This window comes from Phragmites australis, chromosome 6 (genome assembly GCF_958298935.1).
Source record: "Phragmites australis chromosome 6, lpPhrAust1.1, whole genome shotgun sequence".
Classification (NCBI taxonomy): Eukaryota; Viridiplantae; Streptophyta; class Magnoliopsida; order Poales; family Poaceae; genus Phragmites; species Phragmites australis.
Window position 1 is genome coordinate 38,310,569 of NC_084926.1, and position 21,021 is coordinate 38,331,589.

At 41.8% G+C, this 21,021-nt stretch overlaps 2 protein-coding genes across 3 annotated transcripts; one reads left to right on the forward strand and one right to left on the reverse strand.

The window, feature by feature from the left end:
* Positions 1 to 3,745: 3,745 nt before the first annotated feature.
* LOC133922374 (kinesin-like protein KIN-14D) lies at positions 3,746 to 14,442 on the forward strand. Of its 2 annotated transcripts, XM_062367687.1 has the most exons (19): positions 3,746 to 4,081; positions 4,212 to 4,456; positions 4,554 to 4,722; positions 8,247 to 8,371; positions 8,472 to 8,555; positions 8,671 to 8,748; positions 8,816 to 8,908; positions 9,220 to 10,461; positions 10,551 to 10,632; positions 10,799 to 10,894; positions 11,000 to 11,179; positions 11,306 to 11,412; positions 11,518 to 11,696; positions 11,917 to 12,081; positions 12,149 to 12,402; positions 12,488 to 12,651; positions 12,849 to 13,282; positions 13,422 to 13,525; positions 14,084 to 14,442. In XM_062367687.1, exons 1-19 carry the CDS (start codon positions 4,045 to 4,047, stop codon positions 14,164 to 14,166), a joined length of 3,921 nt encoding a protein of 1,306 aa, XP_062223671.1. In that variant the 5' UTR covers positions 3,746 to 4,044; the 3' UTR covers positions 14,167 to 14,442. The 2 variants fall into 2 exon arrangements, with proteins under 2 accessions (XP_062223671.1, XP_062223670.1); XM_062367686.1 differs by lacking the exons at positions 3,746 to 4,081; positions 4,212 to 4,456; positions 4,554 to 4,722 and having other exon boundaries at positions 8,167 to 8,371; positions 12,599 to 12,651.
* An 854-nt stretch (positions 14,443 to 15,296) lies between these two features.
* On the reverse strand, positions 15,297 to 20,358 carry LOC133922375 (monosaccharide-sensing protein 2-like). Its single transcript, XM_062367689.1, has 7 exons — positions 20,122 to 20,358; positions 19,715 to 19,881; positions 19,503 to 19,629; positions 18,278 to 18,844; positions 16,599 to 17,560; positions 16,179 to 16,366; positions 15,297 to 16,073 (listed from the first exon to the last, which is right to left on the reverse strand). The coding sequence occupies exons 3-7, from the start codon at positions 19,579 to 19,581 to the stop codon at positions 15,635 to 15,637; spliced, it is 2,235 nt and encodes a 744-aa protein (XP_062223673.1). The 5' UTR covers positions 19,582 to 19,629; positions 19,715 to 19,881; positions 20,122 to 20,358; the 3' UTR covers positions 15,297 to 15,634.
* Between the last annotated feature and the right edge of the window lie 663 nt (positions 20,359 to 21,021).

Here is a 21,021-nt window from a genome sequence, read left to right on the forward strand (position 1 = left end):
GGTGCAATTGCATTTCAAATATATTCGAAAAGCCAATAAGTCAAAAGGGATAAGCTTGATGATCACTTCAATGCACAATTAGAAAGCACTCTACTAGCGGACCTTTCTTAAACCATTCCTCTGATAGAGAACAATGATTTGGTCTGGCAGAAGGAGGAGGATATCCTTAGTGTAAATGATATGCTTGTGGATTTTATTTCCTAAGATATGTTGGGAGTTCACTATTAGTCCCCTAATCATCCTCTAAATGTCATATGCCTACTGTTATTCTACATGAAATTGTATATTGTATATCAAGATATGATACTCAAGAAAATCAACATTATATGTATTCTATATATGAGTTAAACTCCTATAAATTTTCTCTTATATCATGCATTTCTATCCTTCTCGACGAGCCATGCTTTTGCTGAATTTAATTGCTCTAATTGTCAAATTAAGAGCAGATTATCCTAGACACAGGATAAACTCCATTCGAATGGATAATTCCATGGAATTTACTTCATGGGCATTCAATGCTTATTCTATGTCTCTAGGTATCAATCTAGATCATTAAGTATCTTATGTCCATACTAAAAAATGATATAGCTGAATATCTTATCAAGAGAGTTAAATTAATTACATAATCACTCCTAACAGAATTGAAATCTACCAACCTCTTGTAGGAATCATGCGTTATTACACGTTGCGGATTTGATCCAAATCCAACCAACTACATATCCTACTACTTCCCCATTGCAGTTAGTACGTGAAAATCAATCAAGTATTTCCCATATGCGAAAATTTGGTTACAGTCTCTTCATAACGATATCACCACCGCAACGTTATAGGCCGCCACAGGAAATTGAGGATCTATATGAGGTATAAATCTTCATCAATGATATAATACCTCAAGCTTCTAATAGGAGACTTAAATATAGAACGGTACACTGATTATATTTTTTTGATAAGGATAGATATTTCAGCATTATGGGGATATAGGTACCATAAAGAATGCCTTCAATCCTTACATCCACATACTAAAAAATCTGAATAAAAAGTTTAGAGAATAATAAATATGAAACATTCTACAAATATTTTGCTAATTGCATTTACTGATCATAAGAGTGTCACTGATCCTTGCGGTCAATGCATCAGAAAGAGTGAAGGTACCTTATAAAACCACTCATCTCACAAATAAAAATAAGAGGGAGAGAAATTTGGGCACAAATAATGTTTCTCAAGTAGTCGCAGAAGCAAATGAAGATATCTTCTAAATCAATAAATGAAATTCAATCTATTATTGAAAGACACCTAATGGATGCTATACATCTAGATTACATCGCAAATATGTGCACAAAATTTATATGCTGGGATACCGAAACACCCTGACTCCATTGTTGTGGAAAATCACGAGGAGTTAGAAGGTTTAATAAAATATCCACCAACTATATTGATTTCCCTGATCATACAAAAGAAATACTACAACTGTCAACATTATATTTCTCCTAAAAATTGCCAAAGACCTTCAACTGGATCTAGATCAAAGTCCATGATCATGGTAGGGTGCCTCTAGTGCTTAGACTAAACCAAATAGAAGGAAGCAATTGAGGTAAAATTGCACTTACTTAACAAAAGAGAGGTATTTACCTATGTAATACCTACTATCATTAAGATTTCCCACTAGAAATAAAATAGGTCTATTCATTCGAAAGAATGAGGAGGTGAGATACAAAATGAGGGTTGTAGTACAAGGGTTCATGCAAAGACCTGTCACCAATTTTTGGTAGTATAAATAGATTTATCTATGCAGTTGATGTAGTGATCGTATACTTATATGGGTCACTAGATTTGAATATTTATATGAAATAGTCCTTGAAGGGCTCAAAATTCCGAATCCAAAAGCAAATCGCAATATATATTGTATAAAACTAAAAAGTCACTCTAGGATTCAAATCAGTCAGACAAGATATGATATAACTGCCTGAGTGAGTTCCTTCTACTAAAGGGTTACTCAAATGATGATTGCTCATGTGTGTTCATTAAGAAATCTCTCGCTAGATTTTGTATCATCTCACTACACAAGATATAGAAGAGGCAAACAATCATCTTAAGATAGAGTTTGAGATGAAATACTTGGTTAAAACTAAGTTTTTCTTAGGTCTACAACTTAAGCACATTCCATTAGGTATCCATCTAAAACACCTATGGTCATTTGATCTCTATGGAATAATGTCTATTCATACCTAGAGGTGATGATGAGGTGATATCAGAACCTGAAGTTCCATATCTTAGTATGATTGGAGTACTCAGATATCTTGCAAATTGCACCAGACCCAACTTTGCATTTGCATCCAAGTTTTTAGTTGGACACAACATAACTCCAATAAAAAGACATATGATTGGCTTATGGAATTTTCTTAGATATCTTCAATGTACAAAGGATTTTGATTTATTCTATCATAATATCAAGACATGATCATGATAGGATATACCGATGATGGCTTATTGTCCAACCGGTATATGGTAGTACAATCTTATGATGGAAGTCATCAAAAGCAAACTCTAGTTGCTACTTTCACTGATCATTCTAAAATAATTATATTATATGAAGCATCATGTGAGAGTGTATTGCTTTGTAGAATGATTAATCATATTTCAAGATCATATGACATAGATTCATCAAAATATCCTACAATTATCTATCAAGATAATATTGCTTGTATTTCTCAAATGCACATATGTTCTATAAAATTTAATATCACAGAGCATATTGCTATAAGATATCTTCCAAATGAAGTCATGCAAAAATCTATTTATTCACTAAGTCATTATCCACTTTAATATTCTAGAAATATATACGTGAAATTGGCATACAAAGACTTCAAGAATTACATAATTGAGGGGGAGTCAATCCATAGTTTATAACCTATTTATAATCATAAGATCATATATTATTTTCTCCTAATATTTTTCTTCACTGAGTTTTTCAAGAAGTTTTTCATTGGCATATTACAATAACTTTTTCTTCTCATATTTTTCTTATAGATTTTTAGAGGAATTATTTATTAACCAATATACATATGATAAATCAATTAAGGGAGAGTGTTGCGGTTGCTCTCATCGTCTCCAATCCATCTTTAGCAGTTGTTGTCTGTCCGTCCGTTAGGGAGGGGTCGTATCCCTAATAGACACCCATGCAACATATATATATATATATATATATATATATATATATATATATATATATATATATATATATAGTGACATCAATAAATCAATACAACAAACTTATTTTCTATCTACTTCACTGTGTTCAATCTTGAGTTCAACAGTTTCCTCGTGGCTTTACAGGGCTGCATGAACCGCCCGCGCGAAATAACCGAGGAAGATGGGTTCTCAGATTTTCAAGTCAGTCCCTCTTCCAGAGAGGTTCATGGGCCTCCTTGTGCTAGGCCAATCCGGTCCTAACCATGTCACACGGTCTTTGGGCTCAGCCCATTCGATCATCGAGATGCGCGATGTGTAGCTGCAGCAGACGCGAATCACGATCATCTGACTTCATTCGTTCAATATTAAATCTTAATTTTATTAGAGTTTAATATTTTTGGGTTAATTATATAATATTTTTAGTATCTTAACTTGTTCGATGTTTTTTAATATTTTCTGATTAGTTATGTAATATTTTTCAGTTTAGAATGAAGATGTCAAGTAAGAGATCCTGATCGTACGTCCGACGGCCGGCGCGGCGGAGGCCGTGGAACCACTCCGTCCTGACTCCCCTCCCTACTGCGTCTGCGCGCCACGCTCCCTTTCCTCCTCCCCCTCGCGTCGCGTCCCGCTCTCCGCCGCCCAAAAATAGGCGGGGGCCGGAGGCTGCCGGAAGAAAGAGAGTGGCGTAGGCAGTAGGCACACGCGGTCCCGCGTACCGCGCGCCCCCGTTCCCTCCCGTCCTCACCTCGCCACCCCCCCGGCGGCTCCCCCCTCCCTCGCCCCGTCGATGGCAGCAGCCTTAAATCCCCCGCGCGGCCGTCGCGCCCGCCGCTTGGTTTCACCTCGCGTCCCATGTCCCTCCGCGAACCCAAAGCCGCGCCGGACCCATGTAATAATCAACACTGATGAGTGTCTCTTCGTTCTTGCTTTTCGAATGGCTCTTGTTCGTTTTGCTTCTTGGAATTCCTGCGGATTAATCTGTCAATTGATTGGTTCCTTGTGATGATTGGTGGGCGCAGCGAGGCGGCGGGCGGATGCCGTCGGGTGGCTGCGCTCGCTGTTCCCGGACCTGCCGCTGCCGCCACAGGCTTCCGACGACGACCTGCGTGCCGCGCTCGCCAGCGGCAGGCTGCTCTGCGCGCTCCTCCGGAGGCTCTACCCTGGCGCCCTGCTGGACGACGCCGCGACAGACAATGTCGGCAGGTTCCGCGCCGCCGTCGAGCGGATGGGCGTGCCCACCTTCAGCGCCTACGACCTCGAGAGGGTTGCGTTCTTGTTCCTCATTTCGTTATGTGCCACACGGCATTAAAATTTTCGTTCTTGGTTGACGTTGGTGGCGATGCATCCATCCGTCCGTCCAGGGTGAAATGTCAGCTGTCATTACCTGCACTCTCGCCCTAAAGGATCGGTTCGCATCGCGCGCCGGCGAAGACCGGAGCTCTACCTTCCTGACCAGGGGCGATAGCGAAGGAAGTAGAAAGTACATAGAAGCCAAGCTGCAAAGGGTACTCACAAGCCCCATTATGTCAGGTAAAAACTGTCTTGTTTCACTCGTCGTAGCGATAATGCTACAGGCGATGACAATTGATCAGCTACGGGATTTGTTTGAATTGCTGGTTGAAACATTTTTTTTTCTTATTGGATATTTGTCAAATAATTGTACGGAATTGGTTACGTATAGAACTTGGAGTTATAATTAGTGGTACATAGTGGAGTAAGAGTGGAACTTCACGTGGAATCCTAATAGGACTGTAACTGGTCTCCTAATAAATATGAGGGACGGATCACTGTTTATAACCATGACGGTATAGTGATATGTTCGCTGAGGATGGTAGCAGTTCTACCGAAACCTCGGGAAGCAGCTGGTGTTGCTAGTTAGGGAGAAGCGTATGTAGTCATGCCTTAGGGATGTAAGTTTCAGCTAAACTTCGTTAACAAATATCGTACCTTTGGTGTCATCTGTGTTTGTGTGCATTGTTTCGATAGATTGATTTGTTGCTTTCGTTGATGGCTAAATTTCCTAACAAGTGGCATCAAAGCTATGGTTGGATTGGATTTAAAAGGGTTGCATGGATGATCACATGGAGGCGCGAAGATTATGCATCTACAAGGCGCCGTGCAATGCACGAGCAATGCGGGCGGGCACAACACAAGGTGGAGCAGCAACAGCGATGACGAAAGCCATGGTGGACTTCAGAGTTTGGTGGAGGCACGGGTGTGGTTGTCGATCTTTCCATGATTGGCATGATCGTACAATGGTTGTACGACATCAGGACATGAGTGTTTGGGCGGCTCTACGTCGGTTCCCCAAGAGCGTGCGTGGTGCATGTGGGCTCGGAACAGACACGCAGGTAGGAGAGCGCATGACGTGAGGCGGCTCGATCCCATGTGTCGTGTCCGATCTAGACATCTTGAATTCACGTGTGAGCTTGTGTGGCTAGTAGTAGGCAGGCTGGAGTTATGTGGAGGCTTGGTGGGCCACGTGCTGCTGGTGCAGGCCAAGAACTACAGCGGTCTAGCTCTCGGACGCATGAGGCGAGCGGCCCAAGTGGGGCCGGCCCCAAGGCTTGGAAAGCTCAGAGCGGCTGGTAGGCCGGCGGGGCTGGCCCAGTGACGCGACTGGACTGGTGCAGGCGTGCTTGGCGAGCTGACGGGGCACCAAGCGGCCGACTGTATGGCCCAAGTGAACGAGGTGGCGATGGTCTGGTTGGACGCAGGGCCGAGAGGTGGCTGGGCGCATTTAGGCTACCAACTCAATCAGCTTGGCGGCTGCTAAGCAGGTCGGCTGGTTGCTGGCGTCCAGGTGGAGCGGCTGGCCGGTGGCCTGCTGGTGGGTTGCGCGCGGGAGATGTGTAGAGAGCAGTCTGGTGCACGGGAAACTGCGCAAGAGCGTGCAAGGGAGGCTGGCTGACTATTGTGGGGCTCGATCAGGAGGGTCAGTGTGTGGATTTGGGTGCGTATAAATAAATGTTGGCTGTTACCTATTCCAAGTCGTGGTCCAAGCGGGTTTGGTCAGGCACGTGGAGTCCGATCAGGACATGTGATCGGTTCCGGTGCTGAGGTCGGAGCAATAAATATGAGCATGCGAGCAGATAATAGAGCCGTGCAACAGAAAAGGCTTAGGAATAGAGCAACCAAAAAGAGAAGTCCATGAGATTGCACAAATTGCAATCGTGTTGTTCGTGAACCATTGCTTGTGGCGGTTGACGATGAACAACGGGCGGCGATAGAGCTGGTCGACTTCGTCGTGTGAAAGCGGCGTGGCAGTTGACGGGGCTTGAGAGCGGCGGATCGTGCATAGGTGGTGCATGAGGCAGCGTGTGTGCGATTTGGCGTGTGTGTGGCGGTGTTTGGCGAGGTGTGACCGAAGTGTCGGTCAGGCGCCCGATGGATTGGCATATAGGCGACAAGGTGTGTTGTTTGGACATGCACGAGGTGCGTAGATGTTGAAGTGTGACAAGAGGTCACAGATACGAGGTGTGCAGGTACTGGAGCGCGACAGGAGGTCACAAACGCTGATGAATATTGCAACAGGCGAAGGAGGAGAGGCAGTCGATCGGTTGACCAGATCTCAGGCCGATGTTACGGTGCTTGGTGATGAGCAGGGGCTGTCAACGGTGTTTGGTCGTGATACGCATAACGACTGATAAGAGTTCAACGGTAGTGCCCGGACAGTTTGCAGGCACGTGACAGACTGTCCAGCGAAAGCTGTGTTCACTTGGAGGATGAACATACCGTGGTGCAAGGAGGACAAGCTGGTGGTGACAGACCAATCATACTGCGGGTAGTAGAGATGAAGAGACTGGCAACAACGACATAGGAGTGTGAGGGCTGGTAGTTGTTCTATGTGGCATGGCAACACGTGGCGCGAGCTCAGGATGCAGGTTTGCATTGGAGAGGGCTTGCGCGCTTCCAAATCGGCAAGGACGTGGATCGATTCTGGTTGTGTCACGGGGTTCTGAAGGGTGGATCGATTGGCGTGAAGATACATCAAGGGCTGAATTGGAAGGAAGTAGAGACGTTCGCCACTTGCAAATGGAGTAATCTAGATGGTCTGGGACTGAAGGAGGCTTCGGTGTAAGACGTCAGAGAATCATAACCTAAATAGTCAAGTGAAGGGGCAATGCTATTGTGACAGTTTCTTTGTGTGACTCGGAAAGCAATTGTGAAATTCTCAATATCAAGAGGCAGTCAATCAAGAGCGTGGATGTCGGATTCATTTGATTTTTTCATGTGACGGCCAGTAAGGAGTAGTTCTCTTCATGAAGTCTGGTGATTCTAGTTTTATCTACTTATGTGACGACATGGGCTACCATGCTGTTGGAGTAGGTACTATCAAAAGCAAGCTCTAGCATGGAGTTATATGCTTTAGGGAGTCTGGCACGTGTCAAGGCTAAAGAGGAATCTGATTTCTCTTGAAGAGTCTGTGTAGATAGAGGAGAAATGTGCTCAGTTGCAGATGGAGTCATGGTGTATGAGGTTGTAGGAATAGTAGTGTCTCTGGAGGGCGGTGAGTTTGAGTAAAACTCATTGGGACGGTGTAGTTGAGCGGTAAAGGCAACATCTCAAGTCCGGTGTACATGGAGGTTCGCGCATGACGACTTCAAGGCGGCAGATTATTCGGAAATGTGGAGTTTGTTGGATATGTGTTGAATAATTATACAGAGTTGGTTATGGATAAGACTTGAAGTTATAATTAGTGGTACATGATAGAGTAAAAGTAGGACTCCAGATGGAATCCTAGTAGGACTCCTATAACTAGGCGTTCTTATAAATATAAGGGAAGGACCGCTGTTTGTAACTATGATGACACAGTGATAGGTTTGCTGGGATGGCAACGGTACTGCTGAAACCACAGGAAGAGGCCGGTGTTGCTAGTTGGGGAGAAGTGCCCGTAGTTGTACCCCGGGGATGTAGGCTTTGGTTGTACCTCGTTAACAAATATCGCGCCTCTAGTGTCGTCTGTGATCGTGTGTATTGTCTCGGTAGATCGATCTGTTGCTTCTGCTAATGGCTAAATTTCCTAACATTTCTTTTGCCATACTTGTATTCAGAACCATCCTCTCCCTCGTTAGGGGCCGATCTGTTTTCCCCGTCACGGACACTTCAGCTTAAACAAGGATATTCTGATCTTCCTGGTTGTAAAATCTCAGACTTGATGAAATCCTCAAGCTTGGATGTAAGTGCCATCTAGCGATCTTCACTCAAAAAATAAATTAAGTGGATTTATATTTTCCTTCCACACCGACTTGACATTGATTACAAAACGTATTATGCAGAATGCACCCACTCAGTCACTTCTGGGTGTTGTGAACAGCATCCTTGACGAGAGCATCGAGAGGAAGAATGGACAAATACCTTATGTAGGCTTCCATGAAAAGCAATGTAGCTATTTTGTTCTTTCCATATTTAAGAGGTTTCATGCTGTATGTGTTAACTCCTTTCCTTGTATAAATAAATGTTAAACTTGCATTGTAGCGTATTGCTTGCTTGCTGAGAAAGGTCATAGTGGAAATTGAAAGGCGTATTTCTACTCAGGCTGGGCATATACGGAACGTAAGATAAAAACTGTTTGTATTTACTTTTACATTGGATTTGGTCTGTGATTCTTACTTGTCTGCAGCAAAATAACCTGATTAAAGCTCGCGAAGAGAAGTATCAGTCGAGGATAAGAGTCCTAGAGGCACTAGCTGGTGGGGCAAGTGGGCAAACACATGTAAATTCTAGTACCTTCTCTGAGCCATCTATGTATGGGTCGCTTTTACCAGAATTTTGTACACTACCTGCTCTTAGCAAACTCTCAAAGCTTCTGGCATCACTGTCAAATGATTAAAATCATAATCATGGGATGATGAAAATAACAGCGTAATTCCATTTGCTATATTTTTATAGCAGAGCTTAAAATAACAGGAGGGGTAACTGAGTTTTCTGTTCACTCTGCGTAATGGCATTCCATACATTTGAATAAGTACAGCTTGAGCATCAATCGAGCGATCTGATTCACAGAAGTCCACTTTTATTGTGCAGATGGAGAAAGACAAACTCGAAAGCAAGGGACAACTAGCTGAGGAAGATGTGGCTAGGTTAATGAAGTATGAGGAAGAAGTGCTAAGATTGATGAAAGAAAAGGAAGATATGGTTAGGCTGCTTAAGGAGAAGGAAGATATGGTCAGGTTGCTGAAGGAAAAGGAAGATATGGTTAGATTGTTGAAGGAGAAGGAAGATATGGTTAACTTGGAAAATGTCGAAGTTAATAGTACACACCAAGTAGTAGATGAGAATAAAGATATATTACTTAAGGAGAAGGGTGATACTGTAGTTAGGTTGACAAAAGAGAAGGAAGAGATGGTTAGGTTGTTGAAGGAGAAGGAAGATATAATTAGACTAATGAAGGAGGATGGAGCTGCGGTTGACTTGAAAAATGACAAAGTTGAAGACACACAGCAAACAGTAGATGAGAATAAAGATAGGTTACTTAAAGAGAAGGATGATACAGTAGTTAGATTAACAAATGAGAAAGAAGAGATGGTTAGGTTGTTGAAGGAGAAGGAAGATATAATTGGACTAATGAAGGAAAAGATTGAGGATAGAAAGCAAACAACAGATGAAGATAAAGATAGGTTGATTCAGGAGAACAATGGTATCGTGATTAGGTTAACAACTGAGAAGGAAGAGATTATTAATTTACTGAAAGAGAAGGAAGATATAATTAGATTGATGAAGGAGAAAGAGGACATGTCCTTGTCAATGAAGAAGGAAGATATGGCTGACTTGAAGAAAGCCAACGTTGAAGACAGAAAGCAATCAATAGATGAAGATGCAGACAGGTCCTTTAAGGAGAAGAGTGAAATAATTAGGTTGATAAAGGAAAAGGAGGATAGCAGCAATACAATTATGAAACTGAAGCAAGAATTGGAATCATTAAGATCTTCATATGAGGAGAGCTGCAAGTTGTTAGTATCTAAGAAGGAAGATATAACTAAGCTTGTCACAGACAAGGAAATGAATGATAAAATAATTTTGCAACTCAGGAAAGAACTTAACACAACAAAAAATCTGCACGAGACACATAGTCAGCAATTAGAGACAAGGGCTGCCAAAGCAAATAAGGAGTTTGAACTGAAGATAAAAGAAGTAGAGCTGATGCTAGAAGATTCTACCAGGAGAAGACGAGAACTCGAGGTATTATCGGAATCTAGATTCCAATTTTGGAAGCAGAAAGAAATAGTGGTCAACCAATTTGTGGGTTTGCAAATAAAGCATGCTCAGGTATTAGTCAAAACAATTCCTTTCCCTTTTTGCCATTGTGGAGAGTTCCTATATTTTGTACTTAAGTGAAAAGTGTTATGTTTCATCAGGATTTGAGGCTATCTTCTGTTTCCGTTAGGCATGAAATCCTAAACTGTCAAAAAATATGGTTTGAAGAACTGGCTGGTCTCGGTAAGAAAAAATCCAGTGGCTAGCTATGACTCACATTTGCATAAACTTTTTTCATCAATAGAGCACCAACTTTGCCAATTGCTGTATCTTGTTATGGCTCACATTCGCTTAAACTTATTTTTCATCGATACATCAGCACTAACCTTGCCAATTGCATTCTTAATAGGACAAAACCTTAAGGTGGTAACAAGTAATGCAGAAAAATATCATGCAACTCTTGCAGAAAATAGGAAACTATTCAACGAGATCCAGGAACTAAAAGGTACCTATGTGAACTGCAACCATCTGTTCATTTTGTCTGGTTATCTATAATAATTGAAGCTAGTCAACTAAAAATATTTCAGCTTAACGTAGTGTTGCTGAGCAGGAAATATCAGAGTTTATTGTCGGGTGAGACCTTTTCGACCCGGGGAAGATGAGAAGTCCACTTCAGTTGAATATATTGGCGACAATGGTGAACTGATTTTATCAAATCCTACAAAGAAGGGAAAGGATGGGAGCAAGAATTTTACATTTAACAAAGTTTTTGGCCCTACAAGTACACAAGGTACCCATGACAATGAAATCTAATTGCAGCTTATCTTCTCTTGAATTTACTAATTCCTGCGAGGATCATATTTCATAATAGCACTATGACGTGTACATTAATTTTCTTGTCCTTATTTTGTTATAGATGCGGTATTCAAGGATATTCAACCGTTGATTAGATCAGTTCTTGATGGTTACAATGTTTGCATTTTTGCGTATGGTCAAACTGGATCAGGAAAAACCTACACTATGGTATGAAGCTATCAGGACTGGAATGTTTTGGTTTGTTCAATTTTGTTTGGATCTCTTTACAGTAAATGGTCTGTTTACAATACATTGTTTCTATTAATTGCTCAGATGGGACCTGAAAAGGCAACTGAGAAGGAATGGGGTGTCAACTATAGAGCACTAAATGACCTTTTCAATATCTCCCATGATCGGGGAGACACAGTTACGTATGAACTTGGTGTTCAAATGATTGAGATCTACAATGAGCAAATCCGTGATCTCCTTGGTACTGGCGGTTCGCAGAAGAAATATCCTTTTTAGTCCATACTTATTTCAGTATAGCTTTCCACCAAGAAAAAGATTGCATGTATTTTCGTTAAGTGCATAACTGATATGTATCCACTTCTGTTATTCATTTTGAGATCCATATTAAACTTGCAACCTTTAGTGGGTACACCATAGCCATCCATTGCCTTTTGCTGATTAAAGTGATGTAAAGACACCCCTCTTTTTTCTTAACTTGCACACAATAGGGATCCAGAATACTACCCAGCCCAATGGATTAGCTGTTCCCGATGCAACAATGTGTCCTGTTAGCTCAACTTCTCATGTTATCGAGCTAATGCAAACAGGGCACAACAACAGAGCCATGAGTGCGACAGCTTTGAATGAGAGAAGCAGCAGATCTCACAGGTAGGCTACTTTTACTTCTCTTCTTCTGTATAAATAAACTTTCTTACTAGTGGGTAATTTTTTGCAGTGTTGTGACCATTCATGTCCAAGGCCAGGATTTTAAAACAGGGAACAGTTTGCGCGGTGCTCTGCATCTTGTGGACCTTGCTGGAAGTGAGAGGGTGGACCGATCTGCAGTTACAGGAGACAGGCTTAAAGAAGCACAGCACATCAACAAGTCTTTGGCTGCTCTGGGGGATGTCATCTTTTCTTTGTCACAAAAGAATGCTCACGTACCTTACAGAAATAGCAAGCTTACACAAGTCTTGCAAACTTCTTTGGGTATTCTTCTTCGCTAAAAAACTAGTTTGCATTACATCATACGCATCGTATGTAGTTTCTTGACATTCAAAGTTTTCAAATGTAGGCGGGCATGCAAAGACCCTAATGTTTGTGCAGGTCAACCCAGATGTTTCGTCTTACACCGAGACTTTAAGTACTCTGAAATTTGCTGAACGTGTGTCTGGGGTGGAATTAGGTGCTGCAAGGACCAATAAGGAGGGCAAAGATGTCAGAGAATTAACAGAACAGGTAATCAATTTTTTCTTCACTTATATCCATGCCAGAGTGATCAATACGAACTGATAAATGCAATATATCAACATAATGATCATAGTTGAGGGACGAGAAATATAAATTTCCGAAGAAATCAAGTCATCTAGGTAATAGAATGTGATTCATTAGGACATGCAGTTACAACTGTTGGCATCTGACGTTTCGTCTTGCAGCTTTCGTTGCTCAAAGATACCATTTCAAAGAAGGATGACGAAATTGACCGGTTACAACTACTCAATAGTACCACCTCCCGATTGAAGTCTACAAGGAATGTTGATTCCCTGCTGAAACATTCCTCCTCTTCTCCGGGCATGACATCCCTAGGGAAGGTGACTAGTGTTGGCAGTGGGGCAGCTTCTGATCTTGACAACTTTTCTGAAACCAGTGACAAGCATTCAGAAGCCGGGTCCATGCTCTCTATTGATGATACCCGGCAGCTGGGTCAGAACTCTGCTGATCCTGAGATTTCTGCCCGTGGTGATGTTGATTCAGATGGAAGGTTAAGTGATGTATCTGATGAGGGTATTTCCACGGGTGCAGAAACTGATAGTTCAGTAAACAGTGCGGCGGACCAAGAAAAAGAGAAAAATGCTGCAAAAGAGCGGTTGTGAGTCCTTCCAGTTCTCCATAGTCTTAGACTTGCTAATATTTGTGTTCATTTGACATATTTAGCACGTACAAATTCTGCATTAAGTGGACCGTTGCCTTGGCTGTTGTCTATAACTTCTTCATTCTTCCTCATGTAGTACCAAAGCAGTAAATCGAATCCAGAAGCTAACAGTCCCAAAAGCTGTCCAAGCATCAAGCTTGCGGTCTAAAGCAAGAGATCCTTCTGCTCCTAAACCTTCAGGTATTAAGTTTGCACTTGTATTACGACTTAGTTTTCTGGAATGCTGAGGAGCTTGGGTGAATAGATCTGAGTCTGACTCAATAGTTCTACAGATGATTCACTTGCGATCTGACTAGGGGAACGTTTATAGAATGTACCAAACAGATATATACAGCAACATTTGGTTGTACATGGATTTGTGTCTAGTCTGTGCTTGCATCGACAAACATCATAATCATCTTGAGCAGGTTGAATTCGTACTGACATAAGTGAATAAAGCAGGCCATGGAGGAATTATATCCATGACATGGCAGTGCAACTTACCAACCCCTGATGCAACCAATCAATCTGATACAATTTCACTGAACTTCTTAAAATTTCTTTTAGTAATATGTGTATGACTCTTGAACAGCTCATAGAAACCTCGACAAAAAACTATAGTCACTAGATTATTGACTATTACTCCCAGAGGCTATTAATCCCTAGATTCTGTGTGCGGTTTCAATTTTTCAACATGTACATTGTCTCAAATGCGCATGGCATTTTGCTATTTCTAAATCCAAGTTTGTATAATTACAGCGACAACAGGTGTGCGAAGAAGTACAACTACTCAAGCAACTCCCTCAGCAAGAGCTAGTAGCACTTCAAAACGAGTACCATAGATGAAGACTAATCACTTGGCCAAACCACTTCCCAATTATTTTATTTTTGTATAGTTCTTTCAGAAAGGTTTTTCTTCTTGGCATGATGTCTGCAACATTGACGCTGCATCTAATTTCTTGTGCCAGTTAGTGAACTTTGTATCAGGAGGGTGTTAACTGTTAAGTATGTGTTGCGTACCAGTATGTGATATTAGCATGTTACAATATGAGATACCTTTGTTGAATGTATTAGTAGAGACAGACAGTGAAAGAATTCGATTCAATCAAATTGAATGCAAGTCCTGACTATTTTTTACAAAGTATGTAAGTTCACATTGTGGCACAGTTCAAGTTTCAACCGTCCCTGTAATTTATCAATGCAATACGAAGCCATTGCAGCTAACTAAATATCATTATTTTCTTTAAGGTTCAAATTCAATAGATGATATTTCTTTAAGGTTCAATAGATGATATTTCTTCTGTTCTTCACAGGTACAACAGTTTTCCTCCATAATCCACCGAATCATTGGGTCCTGCTTACCTTAATCCATCAAATTTATTGTTGCAGTTATGATGAATTTAATCTTGAAGTATTTGCAAATGATGCAGTAAATATGTGTTACTTTTCCTTGGAATAGTGCATTGTTTAAAGGTGGCAACTAAATCTTATGGAAGCAATGTGCACTGATCTATCTGCATTTAGGTCTTGGGCTAATGGATCAGATAGAGAAGGGGGTATATATAGTGCAGCAAACCGCTTTGGATCCTCAAATTGCAAAAAGACTACAAAGCATGCAACGAAAGGGGCCATGAATCCATGATAACTCCACAGCTATATAATTATGAATAAATATTACAGTGCACTAGAACATATCGGTGCTCATGTAGATGCATCCAAACCCTCTAGAGCTGGGTGACAAGCTCCCCCATTATTAGAAAACCATGTTTTTAGCTTATGCCTTTACGTGTTTTTATTATTAAGGTATAAAGTGACCCATCATAACAATATCTTAAATTTAATATTGCATACCATCACAGGCATCCAATTTCTAGCAAATATGTCCAAGAGAAGTCTTTCATTATGAAGAGAATTAAACTATGTAACTAACGATTACTTCTTTCTGAACTGAGAAACTGGGCAAAAGCTTGCAAGACGATATGAAAAATATTCTTTATTTGGGATTTTAATATAGTACCTCCGAATTAGATCATCAACTTTATTCTAAACATCTCGTCCAACAACCTTTGGTGAATAACAACATACCTAATAAAGCACCAACAAACAACAACTGATGGTAAATGACATGGAGTCTTCCTACTCAAAAGCTGCTCTTTGCCATTGATCTACTCTTTCTGTCGCTCCAGGAGCATGAGCAGATATCTGCTTCCCTCTCATTAACAAATCCAAAGTTTCCCAAGCCTCTTGGTGAGATCCCTTCAAGTTTGCAGTTCTATGGTGCAAATGTTGCAAAAAAAGCTGCCGAAGGAATTAGGCCTTTGCAGCCGCTTGCTTTGCACCAACAGCAAAGAACTCAGTGATGACCTCGAGTGGCATGCCCTTTGTCTCAGGGACCTTAAGGAAGACGAACACAAAGGCGATCGCGCAGACAACTGCGTATATGCCAAACACGCCTGCTAGGCCAATGGCATTCAGCATCACAGGAAGACTGTAGGTGACAATAATGTCTCCCAACCAAAATGTCAAGGCGCAGATGGCAATGCACAGGCCACGAACCCTGGTTGGAAAAATCTCCGCACATAGAATGTTGGGGATGGGACCAAAGCCCATGACGAAGCAGCAGAAGTAGATGATGACACTAACTGTGGAGAGCACAGCATGGGGCACTGTACCCAGATCGATAACATTGGACACAACCAGAATAACTAAAGATGCTATCAAGACTGGAATTGTGCCTAGAAGCAGGAATCTGCAGAAAGGGAGACAATGTATTAGATAATGCTTCTTTGATAGCATTTTGCATATTTCTGGTAAGTTGTAAAATTATGATGATGAAACCATCGAAACAAGTTACCTTCTTCCAGAAATATCCATAAGTCTCATGGCTAAACCAATGCTAGGGAGCATCAGTAGGGTAGTGAGAGAACTAATTAAGATGGATGCTGATGCCGAACTGAGGCCAAGATTGGAAAGAAGTACTGCCACACCAGCTTGCTCAAGAATTTGCGGAGTGTAGTAAAGAACCCCATTTATTCCAGCAAACTATACGAGGGAAAGAATATCAAGTTAGTGAACTCTTGGTTAGGATGCAGTTAAGAATCATATCTTTTAAGCTATAAATTTCACAAGAACCTAAAACAGAAAGAATTGTATGATGAGTTGCTTTTCGGAAAGAATTATGGTTCATTTAGCTATTTGAATGTTAAATTTCTTTCCTTCTTTTTTCTACATAGCTTGCATACAGTAACACCGGGAACACGCTTATCATATCTACCTGTTGAAGGATCTGAATTCCAACACCGACCAACAGAGCACGTCTCACACCAGGTTCAAACAGATCTTTCCAGCTTGGACCTTTGGCGGCTGCTGCCGATGGGTGAATCGTAGCTGGACCGGCCATGCGCTGTTCCATAACATCCTTCGAGTAAAGTGCTGACTGGCTGACCAAAGCAGCAGCATGTATGAGCTCACCACCTTCATGAGCATCACCTCCACCAGGAAGGGAAAGAACAGAGCCTCTTCTTGAGCCAGGGCCTCCCTCTTGGTGTAAGTAGATTCTTTTGAAACCCCCTTCCTTCTTACCATCCTCACCTTCTCGCTCTGACCATTTCCATGCGAGCTGCCATCCCCCACCAATACCAGTGCTGCTCGCTGCCTCACCGCCCTCATCCAAGAGGCTTCTCCTTCTCATATTCAGAGCACTTCCATGGTGACCGTGGTGTGCAATGTCCTTCCCTTCCACACTTGTAGTCTGTCGGGACAGCAGTGGGCTATGGACATTGTCATCATAGTCACCTGCAGCACCATCAGATGCATATTCCTCGTCATCCCTATGAAGGTTCTCGTCCCACTGCTCGGTTTTGTGGTGCTGATCTGTGACGCTGAACATACTGCCAAAGTTCGGAAACAGTGTGCTCCTCATACTTCCTCCAGCGTGAGGCATGTTCTCATGGACACTCCCAAAAAGCGTGACAATTGGATCCATAAGGGATAAACTCTGGTTCACCATGCTGCCATGACGAGATGTGAGAGAAAGCACACTTCCAAGCATGCTGGGTCCCTTAGAAGGTCGAGCAATCCATGATTGGCCCTCTTCAGGCCCATATAGCGTTATTTGTTCTTTATCCCCATCGGAGACATGGTCATCAGCTGGCTCGGTGGCAGGGCCAATGATGTACTCTTCAATGGAGGTGTCCCCTCCAACCTCCAACCCTTCAACGAGAAGAGCCATTTCGCCTGCAGAATTGCATATTTGGAATTATTGCATGACCTTTTTGTGGGGGTCACTGATAAATAAATAACTATGTATAAACCAGAAGCAGAGATATGAGCTGCACCAAATAGTCATAGTCTCAGGTTCTCAGCAACAATTAAATTATTAAAAAGATCGGTGATAGTGAAATCACATTCTGGCTGCCTATGCCTTTAACCAATCTTGATGTCTCAGTTATATTATTCTTTTGAGTCAAACATGAACCTTTTATCATTAAAGGTGAAATTATAGTTAAACCATATACCTTGCCAAAATTAGAAGATTATGCAATGTGAAGAACTGCAGTTGCATCTATTAGCCAGTGCAATTATTTAACAAAAGAGCAAAACAAGCAGGTAAGCACACATATACTTCTATTTTTGATATTCTTTAGTATGTGTATGCCAATGTGAAATAGCTATACAAGAAAACATGAAATATAAATGAGACATCTAGCAAACCGAAAAGTTTGGCTGGTCAAGCATTTCTTATCAAATGTTATGCAATCAGGACTCAACACCATCTAACTGAATCTTATCATTGGGGAAAAAACTTCTAGAACTCTACATCATTGAATAGTTAGCACTGACACATAACACTTCCGAAATCAATTGGCAATTCAATATTACTTAGGAGCAATCACTAGTAAACAGTCATCTAGTACACTAGATAAAATGAAGATCAAGTGTATCAAAACAGACCCGAGACATCTTCCTTCCCACGTAATCTTTGCAACACCTTCTTTGCCTCTGCCATCCGCCCTTTGCTGACAAGCCATCTTGGGGATTCAGGCAGATAAAACATAGTCAATCCAAAGAAAAACAATGAAGGTACCGCGAGAACCCCAAGCATAATTCTCCAATCAGGTGATGGCAACAGTGACATCCCGAACACCATGCAGTATGAGAAGAACATCCCTCCTGACCCACTGAACTGCGGCAGTGTATTCAGCAGGCCTCTAATCTCTGGAGGAGCTGTTTCTGAAATGTACAAAGGCACAAGAGTGACAGCCAAACCGATACCGAATCCATCTATAAGACGTGCCAGCAGTAGTACATAGACATTCGGGGACCATAGCATAATGAGGCTGCTGACAAAGTACAGAATTGAAGAGAGGATGAGCATAGGGCGCCGGCCAATCCAGTCTGATACCGGCCCAGAGAATGTTGTGATGATAGTGGCACCAATGAGTGACATGGCCACAATCAGCCCCTCCACAGTAGGCTCACTTTCTAGTTTGAATTCCTTCTTTATATACAAAACAGCACCTGGAGAAGACAATTGTCTTGTCAATCTTTACCCACAGCTAACCTTAAACAAATAATCTTTCCAATATGTTTAGAACTAGAAATAGCAATTGGTAACAGTTGAGCTGCTCTCAACTACGAATTGTGCAGTTCTTAGTTCAATAGTACAGATCAAGAAGTTGTCATTATGATCACATGACTCGTTTCTAAATTAAGAAATTTTCAAGAACACACGGGAGATCTGTGTATCATTGAATTAAGAAGGAGAAAGGCAACCGGCAATAACAGTTTACTGTACAAAATACAAAAGCAACCAACAACACTATCAGCCGGCAACCAAAATCTAAGAGTGGATGGCAGCAAGGAAAATACAAATGATTAATAAAGAAATCTACAACCAAAGTCTAAGAACAACTAACTGAATTCGCCCAAGTGACACCCAATTACTTCGAGGAAAACACTACACAAGTTAGAAGACCATTACTAGGACAGAACAGCATCTGATTTGATGTGTACGTTACTGTAAGTCCTAGCCTTAAGTGGACCTTAAGGAAGAGTGATCTGATAGAACAAGAAACTGATCTGATAGAATCATAGAACTAGATCCCTGACTACAGGAGAGTGAGAAATAGCATGTACATATCTAGTAAAATCAATCTACCCAGACCGCAAGATTTACCTGCAATGGTGGCATTGTCCCACCCCTGAAGCAGATTGCCGATTGAAGCCGCGATTGCTACAAAAACAGCCCCCGACATCGTCTTCCCCAACAAAGACACACACAGCCTGTCCGGGCTCAATGATCCCTACAAATACGAGACCAAGCTCAAAATGAACACACCGAAGCGACCACTGCCTTATGGGGGTAAAATTCTTGCAGAATTCGAGTACCTTTCAAGAAGAGCAGCGAAGGGGAAGACGAAGAAGCTGCGGCCTCCGGTCCAGATCAGAAACGAAGGGCGGCTCAAATGGAAGCCAAGAGCCACTCCCAATATACCTATCTCCTCACTCCTCGGCAATAGAATAGGAGGAGGAGAAGAAGCAGGCGAGCAGCGTCCCTGCGAGTGAGGACAACAGGCTCAGTGGGTGGCGAAGCAAGTGCCCCGATGCCACATGGAGGTGGCGGCGCGCGAGGGACGCGATCAAGGAACATCAGTAACAATAAATAAATGCAACAGCGAAATAAGCAACAGCTACCAATCGCCGTCGCCGCTGAGGAAGAAAGAAAAAAAACGAGCTTTCCGCGACCGACGGCGAGATCCCCCCAAGAACGCACCCAACATGCCCAAAGATCCTACCTTTCCGGCGAAGGAGCACGCACGGCAGCTACCAATCTCTCCCAGTCTCCCCTTGTGAGCAGCACATGCACGCTCATACAATTTCAAGGCTCTGCGGCCGGCGTCGTGCCAAGCGATGTGCCAGGAACCAGCCGAAACCGATCTGTCACCCGGTGGACGGTAACGGGCGATCGATCCCGTACAATAAATAAGCAGAGCTGTGCTGTGATGCTGATGCCTGATGGAATCCCCTTTAGATTTTGGCCTTGTGTTTTACTCGGCGCTTGGGAGGATGGTGTGTGCTGTGCTGTGTCAGTGTAACGTTTTTAGATTGGAATTTTTTTAAATAATATTATATTATTAAAAATGTAAAAAATTAATATGAGAAAAATGCAGAAATAGATGCTAGTTAGTACTCTAAGACCATCCCCAATCATATTTCATTAATTTGGTTTATTTTCTGATCTCCTTAACGTCGTTCCATTTATTTTCTATTATCTCTATTAACGTCTCTTTGAAAGAATTTATAAAGAGAAATAAGAGAATTCCATTTAGAAAAGAGCAACTTTAAAAATCTCTTCGTAACGAGAACCGTAAAGAAAAATTATTAAAACGTTAAAAATAAAGAAAATGAAAAGACTCTTGAGGATGGTCTAACTGCCAATCAGGGTGTCCATTGTCAGCAACAGGTATATGTGTGCTTGGGAAATGCTCCAGACAAAACGGCAGTGGGATTTTAAAATCATGCTACCAACCTGACAAATTTTATGGTTAGTGAGTAACTTATATGGTATGACTGCTCGCAGCCATAAAAAAAAAATAATACTCTCACTGGTCATAAATATTTATCGTTTTTAATTTTTTATTGTCTTCGATGTGTAATTTTGACTATTATTTTATATTAAAATATTATTATAATAT

Bases quoted from the DNA above. Each gene is read 5' to 3' on its own strand.
- LOC133922374 (XM_062367687.1), top strand. From the start codon at position 4,045: ATGTCCCTCCGCGAACCCAAAGCCGCGCCGGACCCAT. The intron at 4,082-4,211 runs GTAATAATCAAC...TGGTGGGCGCAG, and splicing joins CAAAGCCGCGCCGGACCCAT to CGAGGCGGCGGGCGGATGCC. The intron at 12,652-12,848 runs GTAATCAATTTT...TTCGTCTTGCAG, and splicing joins TCAGAGAATTAACAGAACAG to CTTTCGTTGCTCAAAGATAC.
- LOC133922375 (XM_062367689.1), bottom strand. From the start codon at position 19,581: ATGTCGGGGGCTGTTTTTGTAGCAATCGCGGCTTCAATCGGCAATCTG. The intron at 16,367-16,598 runs GTAGATATGATA...TCCCTCGTATAG, and splicing joins GAATTCAGATCCTTCAACAG to TTTGCTGGAATAAATGGGGT. The intron at 16,074-16,178 runs GTAACTTGTTTC...CCCTTTCTGCAG, and splicing joins ATGGATATTTCTGGAAGAAG to ATTCCTGCTTCTAGGCACAA.